Source organism: Protopterus annectens, chromosome 1.part2 (assembly GCF_019279795.1).
Source record: "Protopterus annectens isolate FY-2018-M chromosome 1.part2, PAN1.0, whole genome shotgun sequence".
Lineage (NCBI taxonomy): Eukaryota > Metazoa > Chordata > Ceratodontiformes > Protopteridae > Protopterus > Protopterus annectens.
Window position 1 is genome coordinate 675,262,962 of NC_056727.1, and position 22,910 is coordinate 675,285,871.

General features: G+C 42.4%; 1 protein-coding gene across 1 annotated transcript in view; it reads left to right on the top strand.

The window, feature by feature from the left end:
* The window catches only part of SDCCAG8 (SHH signaling and ciliogenesis regulator SDCCAG8), a 1,727,915-nt gene that overhangs the window by 846,496 nt on the left and 858,509 nt on the right, over window positions 1–22,910 (top strand). Inside the window, exon 11 of the mRNA XM_044058322.1 lies at window positions 5,236–5,370. Within this exon, the coding sequence (XP_043914257.1) occupies window positions 5,236–5,370 (135 nt within the window). The remainder of the gene's footprint in view (window positions 1–5,235; window positions 5,371–22,910) is intronic.

Genomic DNA, 22,910 nt, shown 5'->3' on the forward strand with positions numbered 1-22,910 from the left:
AAGCCTTCCGACGACTCTACCGTTATGCAGGTCGTCAGTTCTTCGGACTTCAGTGAGGTGCTTTCGCAGCCCCTGATGCCCGATTTGATATCTATGTAGGCCTCTACTGAGACCTTTTTGGAGTCCGTTATGCTACAGAAATATTCTTCGTCTATTGAGCCATTGGCTGCCTCTGCCTCGGTTGGGTCCAGAGTCTCAACACAGGCACCGGTTTACGAGGAGACCTCTCAAACTACCGAATCTAGACAAAAAATTATGTCTTCTCATCCAAGTACTGTTTCTCTACGACCGATGGATACCCTTAGGCCTAGAAGCCAGGCCACTCCTAGAAAGTCTGCCTCTAGCCACCATCTTGCTCCTGCTCCACCACCCCAAGCATAAATGCTTAAAATGGTGGAGGATCTCATCTCCCGTATTAGGGGTAGTCAGGCCACAACTTCTAAAAGGAAAATACACCGTTCTCCAGAAATTGACAGAACAGCATTCTGAGGAATCTGACTATTCAGATTTTAAAGAGGAACAACTGTCTCTTACTGCTTATTAGGATTCAGATGCAGAGGAATCTATTCCTTCTGCCTCTCCACCAGAAGACCTTTCCTTTGGAGAAACCCTTCACATCCTCAGGGAGCATTTCCACTGGGAATCCCAGGACTTCCCTCAGTCTAACAAAAGACTAAGAGAGTTTCTAGACCTGCCCCAGCACAGATCCTTGGCCATCCCTCCTATCTTAGAGGCGGTGGATGATGTTTTCCATGAATCCAGCTTAGCCCCTGATGCCCTCTCACCTGCTCCCAGTAAACCTGACAGGTATTACAGAGTACCAGATTCTTACAAATACCTGTACAGAAATCCTGCTGCAGACCCAGAGGTCGTTACACAGGGACCTAAAGGAGCCAAGACTAATTCTGCCAAGAATCCTAAACCTTCTGACAAGGATTCCAGAGCTCTGGACAGATGGGGTAAAAAAGTATACACCTCTTCAGCCTTAGCTATCAGAGCACTAAACTGTCAGTTCCATATGTTAAAATTTCAACAGCACACTTTGGAACTACTAAAACAACAGATTTCCACCTTTTCTGATTGTGCCAATTCAAAAGCATTAGCAGATTTACTGCACTCTACTTGTCAAGTGGCCAAACACTCATTGCACTGTGGATATGATGCCCTAGAACCTCAAGCAGGGCAGCAGTGTCAGGATCTGTCATTAGGAGACATGAATGGTTGAAGGAACATCCTCTCCCTGATCATGTCAAGTCTATGCTGCAATTCTGGATAAGGACCGCTTGTTTGGAGCAAAAGCAGAAGAGGTGCTTAAAAAGATGGAAGACAAAGCAAAATCTATGCAGACAGTAAAAGATTTCTTTCAGGTTCAACCTCTCAGGTTCAGCAGGAACTTTCCCTCTAATCACTGGTCCTTCCCTGCACCTAGCAGACAGGGCAAAGGTAAGCCCCGTAGGGACAGACCACCCAGGTCCCAATCCCAGGCACAGCAGAGAACCAAACAGTGAACCACTTCTGCCCCAAAGGCAGGGAGTTCTAAGCCACCCTTCTATGTGAAAAACTCTCAAGGACTCTGTCTGCTCCTTTTGCCCTCCCTTCACCCACCAAAAGCTAGGAGGAAGGCTCTCTCTCTGCAAAGAAAATTTGCTTTCTGTAACAAAGGACCAGTGGGTCTTAAAGATAATTTTTCAGGGATACAAATTTTCTTCCAATGAACTCCCAGTTCCAAGAGGGTACCCGGACTTATCTCCAAATCAGTGGGCAGAGGCATTGAAACAGGTCCAAACTCTCATATCCCAGGGGGTAGTAGAGCCTATACCCTTAGATCAAACAGGCCAAGGCTTTTATTCCAGACTATTCCTTGTTCCCAGAAAAAGAGGGCAATCCTGGATCTGTCCATTCTGAACACCTCCCTGGTGTTCCTCAAATTCAGAATGCTAACTTTGCAGCAGCTGCTGCCTATGCTGACAGAAAATGCTTGGCTAGTGACCCTAGACCTAAAAAACGTCTACCTCCACATTCCCATAAGGGAATCCTGCAAGAAATTCCTGCACTTCAGAGCAGGCTCACAACACTTTCAGGTCTTTGTGCTACCCTTTGGCTTATCTACTGCACCCAGAGTGTTCACTAAATGCTTAGCCCCGGCCATAGCTTTTTGCAGACAGAGAAATATACAGATTTACCCTTATCTGGATGACTGCCTCATTCAGGCAGAATGCAAAGAAAAGCTGCTCCAGAACTTTCTCTTTGTCAAAACCCTCCTAACTTCCCCAGGGTCCACCATCAATGAGAAGAAATCAAAGCAAACACCCTCCAGGAAGATCATTTTCTTGGGAGCACTGCTGAACACAGCATGCCAAATGGCCTTCCTATCCCCAGAAAAGCAGAGCTTCCTGCCTCTCTACTTTACCCAGCTGGCTTCCAGAAGTCACCTCACTGCGAGGAAGTTCCTGCAAGCCTTGGGGTACATGGCATCTTACATCCTTCTAATTCCTCTGGCCAGGCTTCACATGAGGAAACTACAGTGGTATCTAAAGAACCTTTGCTGTCAGTACTCTCAGCCTCTAGAGACCTCTCTCCCTCTGATCTCCTTTATAAGGGCCGAGTTTCTCTGGCAGGCAGGGGCCTGTGCCAAGAACAAGGGTCTCCCCTTCATCCTCCGTCCTACCGGTCAGACCATCACCACCGACACCTCAGACATTGCTTGGGGTGCTCACCTAGCAGGCAGGTGCACCCAAGGTCTTTGAGACGTCCAGCGCCTTCCCTAGCACATCAGTCAGAAGGAAATGATGGCAATACAAAAGGCTCTGACATCCTTCAAACCCCATCTCAGGCCAGGGGTTCTCCTTATCAAAACAGACACCACCACAGTAACGTGGTATATCAACAAACAGGGAGGGACCCAATCTTACCCTATGTGCAGGCTAGCCATGAATCTCTGGCTGACAGCCTCCTCCATGGGGATACACCTAATTGCCCAATACCTATCAAGGATCAAAAACACCCTGGCAGACCACCTAAGCAGAAATTTACTGGACCCCCACGAATGGCAGCTCCACCGAAAAATCTTTTTGCAAGTCATTCAGGAGTGGGGAACTCCAGAGGTGGATCTCTTTGCTTCACACCACAACCACCAGTTAAAAAACTTCTGTACCAGGGAGTATTACCAACTAGCGTGGAAGGTGGCTGCCTTGACCTTCCCCTGGAACTCCCTCTTTGTGTACGCATTCCTTCCTCTGCCTCTTATTCCCAAGGTACTGATCAAGATAAGTGAGGAGAGACCAAAGGCCATCCTCATTGCTCCAGATTGGCCCAGACAGCATTGGTACCCCTTACTGCGCAGCCTGACATTACAGCCTCTCAGGCAGCTTCCCCTGGTCTCAGACCTCTTGACCCAGGTGGGGGGGGGGGGTGCTGCACCCAGACTTGCAGACTCTCAAAACCGTCATCATGGCTAATACTTTAAAAGCAAACAAGGGGGACCCTGTTAAGCAAACAGGTCCTAGACATTATCACAGAGGCCAGAAGGCCCAACACCAGAAAATCTTACGCAGGGAAATGGAAAAGATTCTGCAACTGGAGCCAGTCTAGAGGGGGCATTACCTCACAACCTTCCATCCCTCTTATTTTGGACTACCTAGCCGAGTTACTCAATTGTGGCCTCTCCTTCTCTTCTGTTACATTTTGAAACAGAACAGCCCCTCTTCTCACATCTTTTTATTAAACAATTCCTCAGAGGGGCTTCTTATATCAGACGTCCCAGAAGGCCACCCATGCCAGCCTGGGACTTGAATTATGTTTTAGAAAAACTAACCTTACCACCATTTGAACCTGCTGCTTCAGCAGAATTGAAATACCTCTCCTGGAAGACTGCTTTCTTACTAGCTATCACCTCAGCCAGAAGGGTTTCCGAACTTCAGGCACTCATGGCCGTTGAGCCCCTCATCATTCTCCATGCAGACAGGGTCTCCCTAAGGAATAACCCCTCCTTTAAGCCCAGGGTGGTATCTGATGTGACCCTCAATCAGGCCATATATCTGCCCACCTTATTTCCTAACTCTCAAATCAGGGGGGAAAGAATGCTGCACTCTCTAGACACGCGCAGACAACTGAGATGCTACCTGGACCGTACTAAACCCTTCAGAAAAACAGACCAGCTTCTTGTCAGTTTTGCCACAGGGGCAGAGGGGAAGCCCATTTCCAAACAAACCATTTACAAATGGATATCACACTGTATTCATTTCTGCTACAGACTACATGGGAAACCACACCCTAAGTCTGTTCATACCCATTCCACTAGGGCATCCTCCACTTCCACAGCATTCCTCAGAGGAGTTTCCACCAGGGACATTTTGGAAGCTGCCTCTGTCCATACCTTTACAAAGCATTACCACCTACCTCTTTTCTCTAAGGCAAGGGCAGGGTTTGCTTATGCAGGGCTTGCTGACCCATGCATAGGGCTCTAACTAATCCTGACACCCTCTCCTAAGCTTTGGGAATCCTCCCACAGGTGATGACTGCAACAGTGAAACATGAAGAACATAGTACAGTTGTGTACACTTACCATAAATGTATATTTTCAAGTGTATTCACTGTTGCAGTCCTTGTTTCCCTCCCTCCTTCCCCCTTATGTCCTCTTTCCCTAGGGGGACATAAGCTTCCCACTGTGGCTCTTTGCCACCAGGGCCTCTCTACCATATTTCCTTGTGCTTCTGACGGGTTAGGGCAAGAAAACTGATGTAATGGCGTTGGCTGCCTTGCTTTATAGCACTGACGACCTGATGACAGACTACAGGCGACAGCAGCCGACACAGAAAAACATTGACTCTGGTATTTGGGCCGGCCGAGGGCTACCACAGCAGGGATCACACACAGGTGATGACTACAACAGTGAATACACTCGAACATCTACATTTATGATAAGTGTACATAACTGTACTTTCTAGAACCCAAGCAATTAATAAGTAGCTCAGACCTTTAGTGTCTTTGCCTCTTTCTATATTGTATCGATGCATTACATTATCATTATAAGTAACAGCAGGTCTGCAGACACAACAAAATATTCATAATTGACAGAAATGGAAAGGGCCTGATACCTTGGGTTTGAAGGATCCAGTAGTTCTTTAATTTCTGTAGTCAGCATGAGTACACTAGATACTACAGTGATGGTTTCTAATGGTCATGTTAGCCTAACACCTTCTAATTTTATGTTTTTATGTTATTTTATTCTTCCAGGTGATGTCATTAACAAAAAATTTAGCCAGCATTGAAGCTCAATTAGAAAGAATCGTGAGGGAGAAGAGCACCCTAACTAATCAGTTAGAAGAAACACAATGTCGTCTAGAATCACAAGAAAAGGAGAACAGTAAGGTACAGTGAATGGGAAAGGACGGTTTTATCAGTTATCAAGGCAGCATGTTTTTTTTTTGTTTAGGAAGCCATGCTAGAAAAAACAAACAGTTGTCCTGATGATCAAAGTAGTTGTCTATGTTTCTGTGTGATTGGCCTCTATGAGTATGTCATTGTGTTTGATGGTGTTGCATCCTGAGGTGTATAATTACATTCTTTGTGAGCCCAAATTACTTGCATTTGTTTCTTCAGTTGTATGATTTTTGACAGCTAAATGATAGAGAAGGTCTCTGCAGACTTGAAAGCATCTCCTCTTTAAGGATTCCATGAAACTGCTCCATTTTGAGAATTGATATATTCAGGGTACAAATATAATGTTGGGAGGCGGGTGTAGTGTACTCCACTCTTATGTTGTTTTCAGGAAGAATACTTCTTAGTGGTATCGTTTCTGTCTGTAACAGGAAAGATCATTTTACTTTCATAAATAAATGTAAGAAAGTCAAAATGCATAGTTCTCATGTATTCCACATTTAGCCTTAACAAATACCATATTTTTTTTTTTTTTTTTTTTTTTTTTTTTTTACAAAAAAATTGTTTGTCAACTTAGAAGTGAATCCAAGAGTAGTAATCTGGATAGCAAAATAGCTAACAGACTGCAAGGAGTATTGTTTATTTTTGTTAATTATATTAGTCCATATCATAGAGAGTTGGTCTGTTTTCAGAAAAGACTTATGGTGATATGTGTTGAGATAAGAAAGGTTTGGCTGGGATACCTTGGAAATTCCTGTACTTGGTTGCCAGAATTGTTGTGGCACTTGTCTAGTACAGGAGAATGGAAGTAGCAGTGGAAAGTCGTAGAAGGAGATGGTGTATTAGACTGTATAGAGTCATAAACTAGTGAACATATACCTTGTCTTGTTGAAGCTTTATAAAATTCTGGACAGTCTATTATCTACTTTTTCCTCTGAGATAATGGAAAAGTTCTGACACAGGCAAGCAGTTTGGAGAAGCATTGTGCAGAGCTGTCAGTGCAGTGCCTAATAACTGGTGATGAAAGAGTGGAGACTATATGGAGAGTGTGCTGAAGTCAGCACCTGAGTAAGGAAACAAATTGAGTATGGCAGGTGAGAGAAGTATGGAAGTGTATTTTGAGACTGTGTGTGTGTGTGTGTGTGTGTGTGTGTGTGTGTGTGTGTGTGTGTGTGTGTGTGTGTGTGTGTGTGTGTACTGTATGTCTGTTTGATGCAAGTTTTGTAGATGCTATGGGTTTAGACTTGTTCCTCTTTTAGAATCTTAAGAAGTGCCTTTCCTTTGAGTGACTATGAGTGGATAAATTTAATCTTGTGTACATGCAGAATAATCCAAGTGCATAACACACATGAAGCAATTGTAGAACAGAACATTAAGTGAATTTTATGTAGCAAAATAGAAAGAACTGCTATTGGAACCCGAATCAGTGGTAGACTTATGTACTGGATAGTGGGAAATGACTCATTGTACATGCATGCAATAAGACTTGGGCACATCGGGAATATACTATGTTTTGGAAGGGCAACCAAAATTTTGTTTTATTGTGGAAAGTATATTTTATGTAAATGTACTGTGATTTAAAGAAATGTAAAATATGGAAAAATGACCTTTTTAAGCAAAACTGTATATGTAGTGAAATGCAGCAGGCTCCCCTTCCAGTTGTCACTGACCTTGCAGGCTGGTCCAAAGTCAGTTGTTATGGACCTTCTTGGTCTAGGCCTCTGTTTTATCTTGGGTAACATTTCAGGTACAGGCCAGATATGAGAAGGATAAACTCCAATTGAGGAGACGTAGTAACACAGACTATTATGGGAAGGGAGTTGGAGCTTCAGAGGCAAGCTTCTGAAGTCGTATCCAATAACCCACAGGTTGAGATGGACAAAAGACAAGATGGATCTAGCATTATGGTAAGTACATAACTTTCACTTCTTGGACATGTTTTCTTAACTGGGTTTAGATGTCTATTATATTTGTACTTAGAGCTTATAGCACATTATCCTATCAAAAGACTGTCTTGCAGTGAGTGTAAGAAACTGCAAAACAAACCTGGTGGATTCTAAGGAGGAAAAAAATGGGAAGATCAGGGGACAGCAGCAAGTGGAATACTCTCCAGGTTTCCACATAAATTATCCATCTTCTGTAACATATTTGCATTAAAATATTGTAAACCATCATATTCTGATGAATAAATTCTTACTTTAAATTAATATTTATATGGTCTTTTGAGCATATTTGTTAGGAAATCTGAAAAAAATATAGGTTTACTTATAAGCAATGCTTTTTCCATCTTTTGGGAGTATTATAAGCTTTTTAAGTCACTGCAGTTTAGTTATCTGTACTTGCAGATGGTTTTATATTTTCAAGCAGTGGCATTTTTCTACTTTTTTTATTAAAGTCAGTATGTTGAATCAGTGCCTTTGGTTTTGCTGGAATAAGGTTTATCTTGCACCTGTTAGATCCTGGCACACTAACGTTAAGCAAGGAGTTGATGGATGTGTGCTTTCATTTTACACATGGCTTGGGTGCATTGTGTCAATGTAGAAGAGGTAAGTATTATGTTTCAATTATTTTTTAAAACTTTATTTTATGCCTAAATGTGTACATGTTTTCAAGACCAGTGTTAATGTATGTTTGCAATACACAGTTCTTTTTTAAGCAAGAAACATCTCTATTAAATTATCAGTTATGACACAGGCAATCATACATTTGTATAAATGAAAACAAACCATTTTGACATTTTAAGCTGAAAACATTATACATCACTTATAATATATCCAGTTATTGTCAGTTAAACATTACATAGCTCATTCAAATCTTGCCTTCTTTTAAACCTTTTCCTCCTCCAAAATGTTATTCTGCATGTACTAATCCCACAATTCCCATTTTCTCTATGTAATTTGCTTCTACCCTTTTCTAAAGATCACATTTCCAGTTGTTTTATCTCTGTTACCATATTCACTACTTCTAGTACAGTTGGTTTAGACTTTGACTTCTATTTTCTATTAAATGCTTTTTTGGGAGCCACCATAATTAGACTCAGCAAGGCCTTACTACGTCTAGGCAATTCTGATTCTGTATCATATCTCAAAAAATTCTTTCCTTAGTTATACCAAATTTGCTCACCCAGTATTTCTGATAGAGTAGTCTGTAAGGAATTTTTAAAGTCTGCCAAATCATTACACTCTCATTAAATATGTTTCCAGTTACCTCGTTTTTCCCCATCACACCTCCAACATTTGCTGTTTACCTGAGGAAAAATCTTTGAAATCTACTTGGATATAAAAACACCTATGTAAACACTTCTAAGCAAAGATCCTAAATCTTCCAGCCTTTGTTGCATATTTGGGAGACACACATAAATTCCCTCATTCATTCTTTGTGAATTGCTTATCCAATCTCTTTTCCCAATCCTTTCTAACCTCTTCTGGTTGATTCTTTTATTTATCATGCAATATTTTATATGCTGTACTAATTATTCCTTTTTAAGAGCAACTTCTGTTATAGATTCTACTAAAAACTCTGCCTGTGCTGGTCTTTTACTTAGGATCCTCCTATTTCTTTCTCTTTGCTTATACTCTGATATCAGTCCTTGACTGCGAAGGCAATCCCTAGCCTGCAATCCAAATAAATGCTTGATGTTATGTGATCCTATCTCGCCTACATTCTGACTGATGGGTTCTGTATGCCATGGTGGTGGCATCTGCTACACAACAGGGTGGCAGAGGCTTCAGGCGCGTCCCATCCTCCCAATAAGGGAGTCTAGAGCATGGTGCACTGCCCTTTGGTCTCTACAGCCAGGGTGTTCACCAAGTGTTTGGCAGTAGTGGCTGGCCCGGCTATGAGGAAGTCTTCCCCAAAGTGTGTTTCCCTATCTGGGACTGCTGACTGCCACCACCAGGCATCTGCAATGGACAGCCTCAAAGCAAAGCCACCATCTCCTAGGTGTCACCCTGGGATTACATTCAAGGTCAAAGTCTGTGTGCTTGCCCTCTCAGGCGTAAGGTTCATAGGAGCAGAGATAGACTCAAAGAGGACTTCTTCAGTGGCTATTGTCGACTCAATGGGTCCTTTCCCTTCCCCTCAATCATCCCATCATGATTACAGAAACATGCAACTTAAAAGAAAAAACTTGATCTGCAATTACTTACTTGCACAAGAAGAGTTTCCAGAGCCACCAGTAGCCCTGTCCATCCAAAACTACGTATGATTTTCACGGGACCCTAGAGTATTCTTAGGCCCATCTCCTTAAAGGTCTAGGTCTGTTTGTTCTAATCTCTCTCCAGCTCTGTCTCTTACCAGTTTTCTTTCTTCCCAAATTTCTCCAATGAAGCAGAATACACTAATAATTGGATGTTTCACAGGCAATTCGCTTCTATTTAGACAGGACTCAGCAACCGTGAAGTCAGTTTGTGTTGTTGTGTCCTTCTCAGATAATAAATTGGGTAAAAAAATCACAAAGCTTTCCAAATGGATTAGAGATTGCATAACTCAGGCTTATATTTCTTGCCAGATAAGCAACTTACAATATCATATCAGCTCACTCTACCAGAGCTATGGCTACTCTATAGCTTTTCATTCCAAGGTTTGGGATCCATCGCCTACATTCCATATACCCACCCTCCTTCCCCTGCCTTGTGGATCCCAAACATCTGAAGTTATGGTGAGTACATAACTAAAAGGCATCCTCCCATTGTATTATCTTTCCTTTCTAATTATTTGCTCCCAGTACCTTGGTTCCTTTGCCAGTTTTCTCCAATAAATTCCATCCCCCCTCTTGCCTGTCTGTATCTCTAATTATAGTCATCCCTATCATCAGAATCTCATTTCTCAATTCCCATGTTGGCTTAGTTCTTAGAATACTTTCTGCTACTTTATGAATATAATATTTTGTATGGTTATTGTTGCTCTCCTTAAGGATCTGCATCCAAAATCTCAGTCTGCCCTTGTTTCTTGAGCTTCCTCCAGTTTCATAATCATCCCTTTCTACATTGAATTGTAGCTGTCTGCTTGTGCTATGTATAAGGAGCCTTAACTGTGTAGCTCTGAAATGCCCCTTCAAATCAGGTAATACCGAATACCTTATTCTGTTGGAAAAATCTGTTTATACCACATGAATCTTGCCATCTTCCCCTCCCAGATAAAATCCTTCAGCTCTTCATTATTTGTTATCCACAACTTTGCCTTTGGTTGATTAAAATATGCCTGACCTGTTTATAAAACTAAAGGGACTAAAACATTTTAACTGCTTGTATCTTGCTATCCATATCCATAAAACAGAGCTTCCAATTTCTCAGTTTTTGTATTATCTTCTCTTTAGTCTCTTTCCACATATCCTTAGCTGTCACAACAGAATCCTTTTAAAACCATACACCAAAGTACTTCATTTTATCATGTTCACATAAGTATGGATATTCCTCTACCAATTTGTGTGTGGGTTCATTGTTTACAGTTATTGCCTTTGTTTTAGCTTCTTAAATTTTGTAGCTCCAAAACACTTGAAACCGTTTCAAAACGTTCAACAACACTGAAATGTGCTTTTCTGGTTTTATCAACTATAAAATATCATATATAAATAAAGCCAGCTTTTCCTGACTACAACACCAATTATATCCTTGAATTTCTGAGTCCCTTATTTTCATTGCCAGTGGTTCTAAATATAACGCAAATAAAGGGGAAAAAGGATACCCCTGCTTGGTTCCTCTGCTATGACAGAAAATATCAGAGAGGAATCCACCTACTTTAATTTTTGCCACCAGTCCCTTGATCCCTCATATATGTATATGTATATATATATATATATATATATATATATATATATATATATATATATGTATATGTATATACACACTCCTAATCAACCTTATAATTTTATCAGTGAATGCAAATGCTTCCATTGCCCTGCACATAAAATACCAGCTTATTCTGTCAAATGCTTTCTCTGCATCAAGAACCACCAGCAACAGAGGTATTTTCTTATATTCTGCTTTCTGGATCAACACTGTTCTTTTAATGTTGTCAAATGTTTGCCTTTCTTCCACAAAACCACATTGATCTATAACTATCAATTTTGATATCACGTTTGCTATAACTATCAATTTTGGCATCACCTTTGCCATTCTTTTTGCCTTTATACACATAAATACTCTATAATCATGGTTTTGAATTGAAATGGGCTTATATGAAGCTGGATCTGATGGGTCTTTACCTCTTTAGGTATTACAGCTGCCACCACTTTCTTCCAGGATGTTGGTGCTTCTCCTCCTCTTAAAATACTGTTAAACAAAATCTTCCAGATCTTTCTCAGCTTTTCCCTCCTACCTTCCAACCTTCCACGGGAATACCATCTATTCCTTGGGGCTTTCCTGCTGATTGGGTTATACATCACCATTTTTATCTCATCTCCTCCTGTCCTGTTAGTAGTTGAGCCTCATCTGCCTCTAACTTTGGTATATTTAATTCTTCCATAAACATTTCAGTTGTATCTTTTATTGATTTCCATATTTCTCAGCCTTCTACAGATTTTCATAAAATTTCCGAAGTATTAGCAGTACCTCTACAGAATGTCTTGTTAACTTCCTTGTTATAGAATCCCTAAGCCTGGAGACCACCCTTTCTGCTTTCTTTTGCCCGAGTCATTGTGCTAAAAGTTTTTTGTGCTCTGGACTTATTTAAAAAAAAAAAACAGTTGCTTGACAGCAGTCTTTTTAAACTCATGCATATTGTCAAGATAATCCCTTATTTTCTGTTTGTATTCTGCAATTGCTCCTCCTCTTGTTCTGTGAGATTCCCCTTAGTCAATAATACTTTAATCTTTGTTAGTCCCTCTAAATAATTCTTGTTACTTCTTAACCATATCTCTCTTTCTTTTCCTTCCACCCTATTTTAAATTCCACTTTAATTTTATCCCACTCCCTAGCTATATTTTCAGAAGAAATTTCTATCTTCTCTAATAACTCCTGAATAATTTTCACCATCTATTCTGTAATTTCCTCCCTTTTCAACAGTTAGGTAGAAAAGCACCAGTGTCTCATTTTTATGTCATTACCATGCATTTTTATTTTAGTTACTGTTGAACTGTGATCTGAACTAGCTATTGGATGCATATCAAAACCTTCAATGAAATGCACTTATTCTTGTGAAATATAAATTCTGTCTAGCCTAGCCCAGATGTTCTTCGTGTTTCGCTGTTGCAGTCATCACATTTGGGTTATCCCTGCCAGGGTAGCCCTCGGCCAGCCCGAATACCAGAGGCTTAGTATTTCTGCGTCAGTTGCTGTCACTTCAGGACTGACATCAAGTCATCAGTAGTATAAAGTAAGGCAGCCGACGCCATTACATCAGCCTTTCTTGCCGTGGAGCCCGAAGCAGAAGCAGTTTGCACAAGTGCCGGTTGTCCGCTACCTGAGTTTTGTCTACCGATTTGAAGCTGAAGTCTTCTAAAGCTAAGTACTCCATTGGGGATCCTTTTTCCTTGCACTAACCGATGTCAGAAAAAGTTAACAATTGTCTTGCCTGTGGAAAGCAAATACCTCACCGAGACTTTCATTCTTACTGCGTCACTTGTTTAGGCCCAGACCGTGATGTCCCCCACTATCGCTTCTGTGCTTTGTTCAACGCAGAAAAGAGTTACAAGAGTTAATGCATTCTGCAAATCAAGTAACTAAACACACCTTGCACTGTGGTGTTGATGCCCTATAAGCTTCTTGCAGGGCAGCAGTCACCAGATCTGTCATTAGTGGGCATGTGCATGTCTTAAGGAACAGCCCTTGCCAGACCATGTCAAATCTAAATTGTTGGATGTCCCCTTGCACAAAGACAGCTTGTTTGGCACAAAGGCAGAAGAGGTCTTAAAAAAAGATGGAAGAAAAAGCAAAATCTATGCGGACAGTTAAGGATTTCTTACAGGTCCAGCCACCCAGGTTCAGCAGGCATTGTCCCACCAAGCACTGGTCCTTTCCTGCTCCCATTGTAAGTCCAGCCCAGCCCCCCCCCCCCCCCCCCAGACAGCAGCCACAGGGACTGTAGAGATCTAAGCAGTGGACTACCTACACTTCAAAACCAGGAAGTTCTAAGCCACCCCCTTATGGTAAGAGCTCACAGTGACTCACCTCCCCCACCCCCTCCCTCTGCCCACCTTCACTTACCCCTAGGAGGAAAACTCTCCTTTCACACAAGCACCTGGGCCACCATTACCAACGACAGCTGGGTTCTCAACATAGTGTCCCAGGGATACAAATTTTCTTTCCACACCCTTCCTACCCCAAAAGGGTTCCCAGATCTACCCCCAAACCAGTGGGCAGGGGTGCAAAAGCAAGTCCTTTCCTTTCCTGCTCTCTATGAGGGCAGCAGAGCACATTCCTGTAGAACAGAGAGGCCAAGGTGTCTACTTCAGACTTTTTCTGGTACCCAGAAAAGAGGGCACTTGGTGCCCCATCCTCGATCTGTCCAGTCTAAACACCTTCCTGGTGATCCCAAAATTCAAAATGCTCACCCTCCAGCAGCTGCTACCCATGCTCTCCATAGATGCTTGGCTAGCCACCCTAGATCTAAAAGAGGCCTACCTCCATATTCCTATCAGGGAATCATGCAGGAAATATCTCAGTTTCAGGGCAGGATCTCAGCACTTTCAGTTCTCTGTGCTTCCCTTTGGCTTATCTACTGCTCCCAGAGTTTTCGCAAAATGTCTGGCTCCGGCCATTGCCTTTTGCATACAAAGGAATATCCAGATTTACCCATACTTAGACAACTGCCTAATTCAGGCAGACAGCTGGGAAAAGCTGCTCAAGCACCTGGCCTTTGTAAAGTCCGTACTAACCTCCCTAGGGTACACAATCAACTAAAAGAAATCCAAACAGGTGCCCACCCAAAGGATTATATTCCTGAGAGCAAACCTGGACACAGCATCACAGATGGCATTCCTTAAACCAGAAAAGCAAAATTTCCTGACAGCCAACTTCTCTCAACTAACCACCAGACCCCAGCTATCTGCAAGGAAGATCCTGCAAGCTCTGGAGTTTGTGGCATCTTGCATACTACTCATTCCATATGCCAGACTGCATATGAGGAAACTTCAATGGTACCTTAAAAGGCTTTGGTGTCAACACTCTCAAGATCTGGAGACTCTTATACCTATAGTTCCTTGCCTCAGAAAAGATTTTCTTTGCTGGGCAACAGCATGCTCCCACAACAAGGGACTACCTTTCTCACCACCCACCAACACCCAGGCCCTCACCGCAGATGCATCAGACTATGCCTTGGGTGCACAGCTGGATGGCAGGTGCATACAGGGCCAATGGAGCCCACAGCAAATCCCTCTGCACATCAACCAAAAAGAGATGATAGCTGTCCAGCACGCCTTGATACCTTTCAAGCCCCTTCTCTCCCCAGGGGCTCTCCTGATCAAAACAGACACCACTGTAATGTGGTATATCAACAAGCTGGGAGGGACTCACTCCTACCCTCTATGCAGGCTGGCCATGACCCTTTGGCACACAGCCTCTGCCATGCAACTCCACCTGTTAGCACAATTCCTACTAGGTTCTCTCAACTATCTGGCAGACCAATTAAGCAGAAATCTTCTGGACCCACATGAGTGGCAGCTCAACAGAAAAACCATCACCCTAATAACTCAGAAATGGGGAACCCCAGAAGGTCGACCTCTTTGTCTCCCACACCAACCATCAGCTCAGCAAATTCTGCACCAGGGAGCATCACTGCATGGCTTGGAAAGTGGATGCCCTGTCCTCAATCTATCAGTCTGTGCTTTTCCTCCAGTACCTCTCATCCCCAGGGTACTGCTCAAAATAAAGGAGGAAAAACCAAGGACAATTCTTATAGCTCCAGACTTGCCTCTCCAGCGCTGGTACCCCTTGCTGCGCAGCCTGTCCCCACTGCCACCATGGCATCTTCCTCAAATTGCAAACCTCCTGACCCAGAGGGAAAGGGAATTCATGCATCCCCATTTGCAGACACTCAGTTTGGCTTATTCCCTAACCCCCAATCAATCTGCCAACCTCAGTAAACAGGTTCTAGATGTTATACATGAGGCCAGACACCCTAGCACTAGAAAGTCTTATGCTGACAAATGGAAAAGGTTCTGCACCTGGATTCAGGCTAAGGGAGCCAATACAGCACAGTCTTCCCTCGCTCTCATCCTGGATTACTTAGCTGAGCTACTACACAGTGGCCTCTCTTTTTCCTCTGTTAAAAGTCATGCCTCTGCTATCTCTGCTAATTTTCCCACTGAGCAGCCCCTATTATCACACCCATTGATCAAACAGTTCCTAAGAGGGGGCGTGGCCAAGATGTGCTCTGAATAGCAGCAGTTCTACTCAGCTCTGTCTATAAAATATTTGTATGACAGGAATTATTGGCCAAAAGTTATTTGAGAAGGTTAATTTCTTCATCAACTTAATCTACTTAACGAGATCTACGACCACATATAAAAATTTTGAAGAAATTCAGTGATTTTCCTGTCAAAAATACTTTGGATTTATTATCTCTTCACCAACAGTAGAATGGCTACTTCAAAAACAGCACACCAAGAAACCTCTCTCAGAAAGGATTTACAATCATTGCTAACCAGCATATCGGATTTATTTACCAAACTGGATAAAATGGATCTAAAATTGGATATATTTAAAAAAGACTGTACAAAACAAATGGAAAAGATTCATGAAGATCTACAAATACAAAAAACTCAAATGTCAGGTTTTGAACTAGCACTTAATGACATTGACAGCAGAGTACTTAAAAGTGAGACCAATATAGAGTACTTAATTAAGCAAAATACATTTTTACAATCTAAAGTGGATGATCTGGAGAACCGGTCACACAGGAACAATATCAGAATATTTGGCTTACCAGATAATATAGAAGGTAATAATCTACCCAGATTCCTAACATCTTGGATACAAGAAGTCTTAGACCTACCAGAATCCTTTTCCTATGGCATTGAGAGGACGTACAAATCCTTGACTACATCCAAAACAAGTAAGAATAATTCATCTAAATCAGTAATAGTGAGATTTGTATCAACATATGTCAAAGAACTAGTACTTAAAACAGCCTGGGCAAAAGCACCAATTAAATTAAATCACAACACCATTCATTTTGACAATGACTGTTCTCCGCTAGTAATAACAAAAAGAAAACAATTTTTACCATTAATTAAGGAACTCAAAAAATCACAAATAAAAACTCATCTATTATTCCCTGCTGGACTTAAAATCTTACAAGATGGCATCAAAACATTTGAAGAACTGGATATTGCCCTTATTTTCATAAAATCTAATAACATTATTGAAAAATTAGAAGAAATGGACTGGGCAAGTGCAAATCTTAAAAGATTAGCAGAAAATGACAGTTGGAAAGCATTGGAAAAAAAGAAAAAGCTTAAAAAATAATATTTTTTTTCAACTAGAAACTCTAAATCTAAATCTAGTGACTTATGAGTAAAACATTGTCTTCATGCCCATGTAAATGCACAACTTCAAATACTTTCAGTTATTTTAGTATATATGTCTTTTAAGTTTGTCATTAATTCATGTATATACATATAATACCATACATTTACTATAGTCATGTATATAAATGTTTAGACATATACGTTTCCAAAATAGAGTATAATCTAAGTACTTTTTTTTCCTCTCTCTCTAACCTTGTTTCTATTGAGTACTGTGCATAGTAGAAATGTTAGAAATTGGAATGTTAAAACGTCTTAAAGTACATTAAAGCAGTCCAGAAGTACTCCAAACACTTAGTTTAAGTACTATCCTCATTTCAAAGAACAACTAATAAAAAGAAAAAAAAAAGGAAAGTATGTATGTGTACGTATGTGTGTATGTATATATATATATGTAGATGTGTGTGTATGTATGTGTGTGTGTATGTATGTATGTATATATATAAAACGGAGTCTACAGGACTGCAATTGGTCACCATAACAAAATTATTTTCTCTCAGCATTTAAGCAGATTGAACTCTACAGTTCCCTACAATACGGAGTCTACAGGACTGCAATTGGTCACCATAACAAAATCAATTTCTCTCAGAATTTAAGCAGATTGAACTCTACAGATGTTAATCGTGTTTCACTATTGCACTCATTACACTTTGGTTATCCTGCTGGCAGGCTACCCGCAGTCAGCCTGAATTCCAAAGTCCTGGTCCGGCATCAGTTGTGGTTGCCTCTTCCCTGACGTCAGTGCGCCAGGGGTATAAAAGAAGCAGCCGACGCCATTTTCTTCAGTCTTTCTTGCTGTGCGGTGCCCGAAGCAAAAGCAGTTCGCAAGTGCTGGTCGGCCGACTCCTGAGATTTTCGAAATTGAATTTCAGATCCAAAGTCTTTAATAAAGCTAAGTACCCCGTTGGGGAAACTTTTTCTTGCTCCAGACTGATGTCAGTAAAAGTTAACAATTGTAATTCTTGAGGGAAGCAAATACCTCGTAAGGATTTTCATTCTTACTGTATTCCTTGCCTAGGCCCTGACCACGACGTTGCTAGTTGTCGGTTTTGCGCTAGATTCAACCAACAAACTATTAAGCATCGGTTCGATTTTCTTTACACTACTTTGGCCAAAGGTTTAACTATATAATGCCGTCAGAACAACCGACGCCTGGAGTTTATAAAAAGCGCAAGGACAAAGAAAAGGACAGGCATCCAAGGTCCAAAACCGATGACAAAGCCTCTTCTAGGCCAGTCGCCGGTGCTCAGTGAGGTGCTTTCGCAGCCCCTGACACCCGCTTCCTAGAGCCACAGGCCGCCTCCGACTCCCACGTGGAGACAAATAGGCCTCTGGAAACTCAAGGTATTGGGCCTATGGAAACTATTCCCTCAGATGGGTCCGGAGCCGCTGAGCAGGTATCGGCTTCTGAGTGTGTTTTCAGATCTTCACAGCTTACTATCAAGACCACTTCAGCAGCCAAGGCAAAGTCCAAAACACCTTTAAAGACAAAGAAACAAGTACAGCATTCACCTGGACAGTCATCCATGCCAAAGAAACAGATGCTTAAAATGGCCGAGGATTTAATTACTCTGATCAGGGGTTCCCATCCCCCTCCTGATAAAAGGCCTAGGCCAGATACTGACTATGATTCCTCTGGCCAGGTTTCTATTTCCTCTGATTCCTCTTCAGAACAGGGATATTCTCTTCCTCCCTATGAGGACTCTGACGCTGAAGAATCTATCCCTTCAGCCTCTCCTCCTGAGGATTGCTCTTTTGGGGAAACCCTGCACACCATGAGGGAGCATTTCCATTGGGAGAGCCAGGATTATTCAGAATCCAAGAAGAGGCTCAGAGACTTTCTTTTACTGCCTCAGCACAGGCCCCTTGCTATTCCCCCTGTACTAGATATTGTTGATGATGTATTTTCTGAATCCAGTTTGTCTCCTGATTCTTTACCCCTGCACCTGTTAAGCCAGATAGGTACTACAGGGTCCCAGATTCTCATAAATTTCTTTATAAAAACCCTGCTGCTGACCCAGAAACAATTTTTCAGGGTCCCAAAGGGGTCAAGGCTTCCACTGCAAAAAACCCTGTTCCCTCTGATAGGGATTCTAGAGCACTTGACAGATGGGGGAAAAAATTTTACACCTCTGCTACTTTAGCTGTAAGGGCTTTAAACTGCCAGTTTCACATGCTTAAATATCAACAATACCCAATGTCTTTGCTAAAACAGAAAATGCTTACAAGCTCAGAATGTTCTGAAAAAAAGGAAATGCAGGATTTATTGCATGCAGCTGAACAAGTGGGAAAACATACTTTGCAAAGTGGTTTTGATTCATTAGAGGTTTCTTGCAGAGCCGCAGTTACAGGTTCTGTCATTCGAAGGCATGCTTGGTTAAAAGAACAAAGTTTACCTGATCATGTTAAAGCAAAATTGTTGGATGCTCCATTACAACATGATTCTTTGTTTGGTGTTAAGGCAGAAGAGGTGTTAAAGAAAATGGAGGATAAAGCAAAATCAATGCAGACAGTAAAGGATTTCTTACAGGTTCAGCCACCCAGATTTAGCAGGAACTGGCCATCTAAAAATTGGTCCTTTCCAGTGTCAGACAGGCCACAAAGGGGCAGATACAGATGCCCAAGAGGCAGATCTCAGCCCCAAGGCTCATACAGACCTAAGCAATGGGGTGCTTCAGCCCCCAAAGGCAGAGAATACAAATCACAACCTTATAGGAAACAGTCCCAATGACTTTCCTCTACCAATGCCAAGCTCTTACCTTTTGGCAGCACCCTTAGGGGGAAAACTAGCACTTTTCTCACAAAATTGGCACATGATCACCCAGGATAAATGGGTACACTGAATATTGTTTCCCAGGGTTACAGGTTCCACTTTCACACCCTACCAAGGTCAAAAGGTATGCCAGACCTGCCACACAATTAATGGGCAGAGGCACAAAAACAAATTTCTGCTCTCATGGACATGGGGGCTATCCAAAAAGTACCACAGCAAGAGCAGGGACAAGGATTTTACTCGAGACTTTTCTTGGTACCCAGAAAGGACAAAGCTTGGAGACCAATACTGGACCTGTCTACTCCAAATACTTTCCTGGACGTTCCAAAATTCAAAATGTTGGCAAGAGGGCTTAGCTACGTGCCTTGGACCTCAAAGAGGCATACCTGCATGTCCCAATCAGACAATCTTGCGGAAGATACCTCAAATTCACAGCTGGCTCAATGCATTACCAATTCTCTGCACTGCCCTTTGGCTTATCTACTGCGCACAGGGTCTTTACAAAATGCTCGGCACCAGTAATTGCATTTTGCAGACAAAAAGGAATTCAAATATATCCCTACTTGGACGACTGCCTTATTCAAGCGGACAGCAAGGACATTCTACTAAAGCATCTGGCATTTGTAAAAAGATTACTAATTTGCCTAGGGTACACAGTAAACGAAAAGAAATCAGAACTAGTGCCCTCTCAAGAGATAATATTCTTGGGTGCAAGCTTAAATGCAACTGCCCAGATGGCCTATCTCACGCCAGACAAACAAAGGCAACTGACTCATTACTTTCAAATGATGGCAACCTGCAAGAAGAATTCTGCAGGCTTTGGGCTTCATGGCATCCAGCATCCTGCTAATTCCATATGCAAGACTGCATATGAGGAAGCTACAGTGGTATCTAAAAAGTGTTTGGACTCAACATTGCCACAGCCTGGAAGCAATAATTACTCTCATTCCCTGCCTGCAACAAGAGTTTCGATGGAGGGCACTGGCCTGTCACCACAACAAGGGACAGCCTTTCACTTTACCCACAGCCAGGCAGACACTAACAGATGCATCGGATTATGCCTGGGGAGCACACATGGCAGGAAAATGTATACAGGGCAAGTGGCCCACAGACCAAATGCATCTTCATATCAATCAAAAAGAGATGCTAGCTGTCCAGAATGCCCTGACAGCCTTCAAGGATCTACTACATCCAGGACAAGTATTACTAAAGGCGGACAATACTACAGTCATGTGGTACATAAGCAAGGGGGCACACATTCCTACCCCCTCTGCAGGCAAGCCATGACTTTGTGGAACAGAGCACTGGCCTATCAAGTACATCTGCAGGTACAATTCCTGCCAGGAAAGAAAAATACTCTGGCAGACGAACTAAGCAGAAACCTCAAGGACCCTCACGAGTGGAAACTAGATCCACAAGTCTTCAGCATGATAAGGAAATGGGGATGCCCAGACATAGATCTATTTGCCTCCCCTCACAACTGCCAACTACAGAAATTCTGCACAAGGACTTATCACTCACAAACATGGAAGGTGGATGCTTTATCATTTAGCTGGAAAAGCCTAACAGTTTATGCCTATCCACCACTACCTCTACTCCCCAAGGTACTCCTAAAAGTCAGACAAGAGAAGCCAAAAATGATTCTGATTGCCCCAGCCTGGCCACGCCAGCACTGGTACCCAATCCTAAAGAACTTGTCTCAAGGGCCAGCCTGGACTTTACCTCAAATTCCTCATCTGCTGACCCAACAAAACAATCAGATCCTGCACAACCAACTCAGAACCTTAAATCTGGCTGCATGGCGAATAATATAGCCACTCAGAACACATCTCTCTCTAAAGCAGTTATGGATGTCATTTTGGAAGCCAGGAGGCCCAGCACCAGGAAATCTTATGCAGAAAAATGGAAGAGATTCTGTGCTTGGAACCAGGCACAAGGGCTTGAACCGCTTGATGTTCATCGTGTTTCACTGTTGCAGTCATGACTGTAGGGTTCTCCCCTGCCGGCAGGCAGTCCTCGGTCGGCCAGAATCCCAAAGTCTGGGTCCGGCGTCGGCTGTTCAGCCATGCTCCCTGACGTCAGAGCGCCAGGATTACAAAGCTGACGGCCAACGCCATGTTCTCCAGTCTTTCTTGCCGTGCGGTGATAGCAGTTCGCAAGTGCCGGTCGGCTGACTCCTGACAATTTTTTATAAACGTACTTCAGTCTGAAGACTTTCTTCTCCTACTCAAAGCTAAGTACCCCATTGGGGAAACTTTTTTCTTGCTCCAGTCCAATGTCAGAAAAAGTTAATAATTGTATTTCATGTGGGAAGCAAATACCTCATAAGGATTTTCATTCTTACTGTATTCCTTGCTTAGGCCCTGACCACGACGTAGCTAGTTGTCGGTTTTGTGCTAGATTCAATCAGCGTACGATTAAACGAAGGTACGATTTTGCATTTCATTACTTCGGTAGGCATTTTAATTATAAAATGTCGTCGGATACGGTTCTGGCTACGGAGTTCACAAGACGCAAGGATAAAGACAGGCCTCCGAGGTCCAAATCAGACGATGTTGTACAAGCAGAGCCAGCTTCAGGTTCGGCCGTCGTCAGTGAGGTGCTTTTGCAGCCCCTGTCGTCGGCCATTTTGGAACCGATGGCCGAAACGGACTCCCACGAGGAGCCAACTAGGCCTTTGAATATTTCTGTTGCAGGACCTTCGGACAATGCTCCTTCGGATGGGTCCGGAGCCTTAAGGAGGGTACCAGAGGTGTACAGTTGGGGGTGACTGTTTATGAGTACCCAGTCAAGTATACTTTCTTTTTGGTTGGGTTTACCTATCCTGGTAGGGGTGGATATGATTTGTATAAATGCATGCAGGTTAATATGGGTGGTTGGGGATTCTAAGGAACAGGTGCCCCAGTCTATGTTAAAGTCTCCAAGTAGTAGGGTTTCTTGGGGGTAGTGACATGATAACCAGTGCAGGATATCTTCAAATGTAGATATATTGTTACCTGGGGGAATGTACATACAGATGATATTAATGCATTTATTTTTATTAAGTTGCAATTTGGTGGCAAGAGTCTCAGAGTTATTAATCTGAGGAGGTTGTATTACATCTATGGTGACATTCAACTCAGGTTTATAGAGTACAGCTACCCCACCCCCCTTCCTCGAAGCACGATCCAGCCTGTGTATGTTGTACCCAGGTGGTAACACTTCATTGTCTTTAGTGTTAGGTTTTAACCAGGTTTCAGATAAACAGAGAATCTCAGGGGAGTGGACATCCAGAAGTGCATGCAATTCATGTAC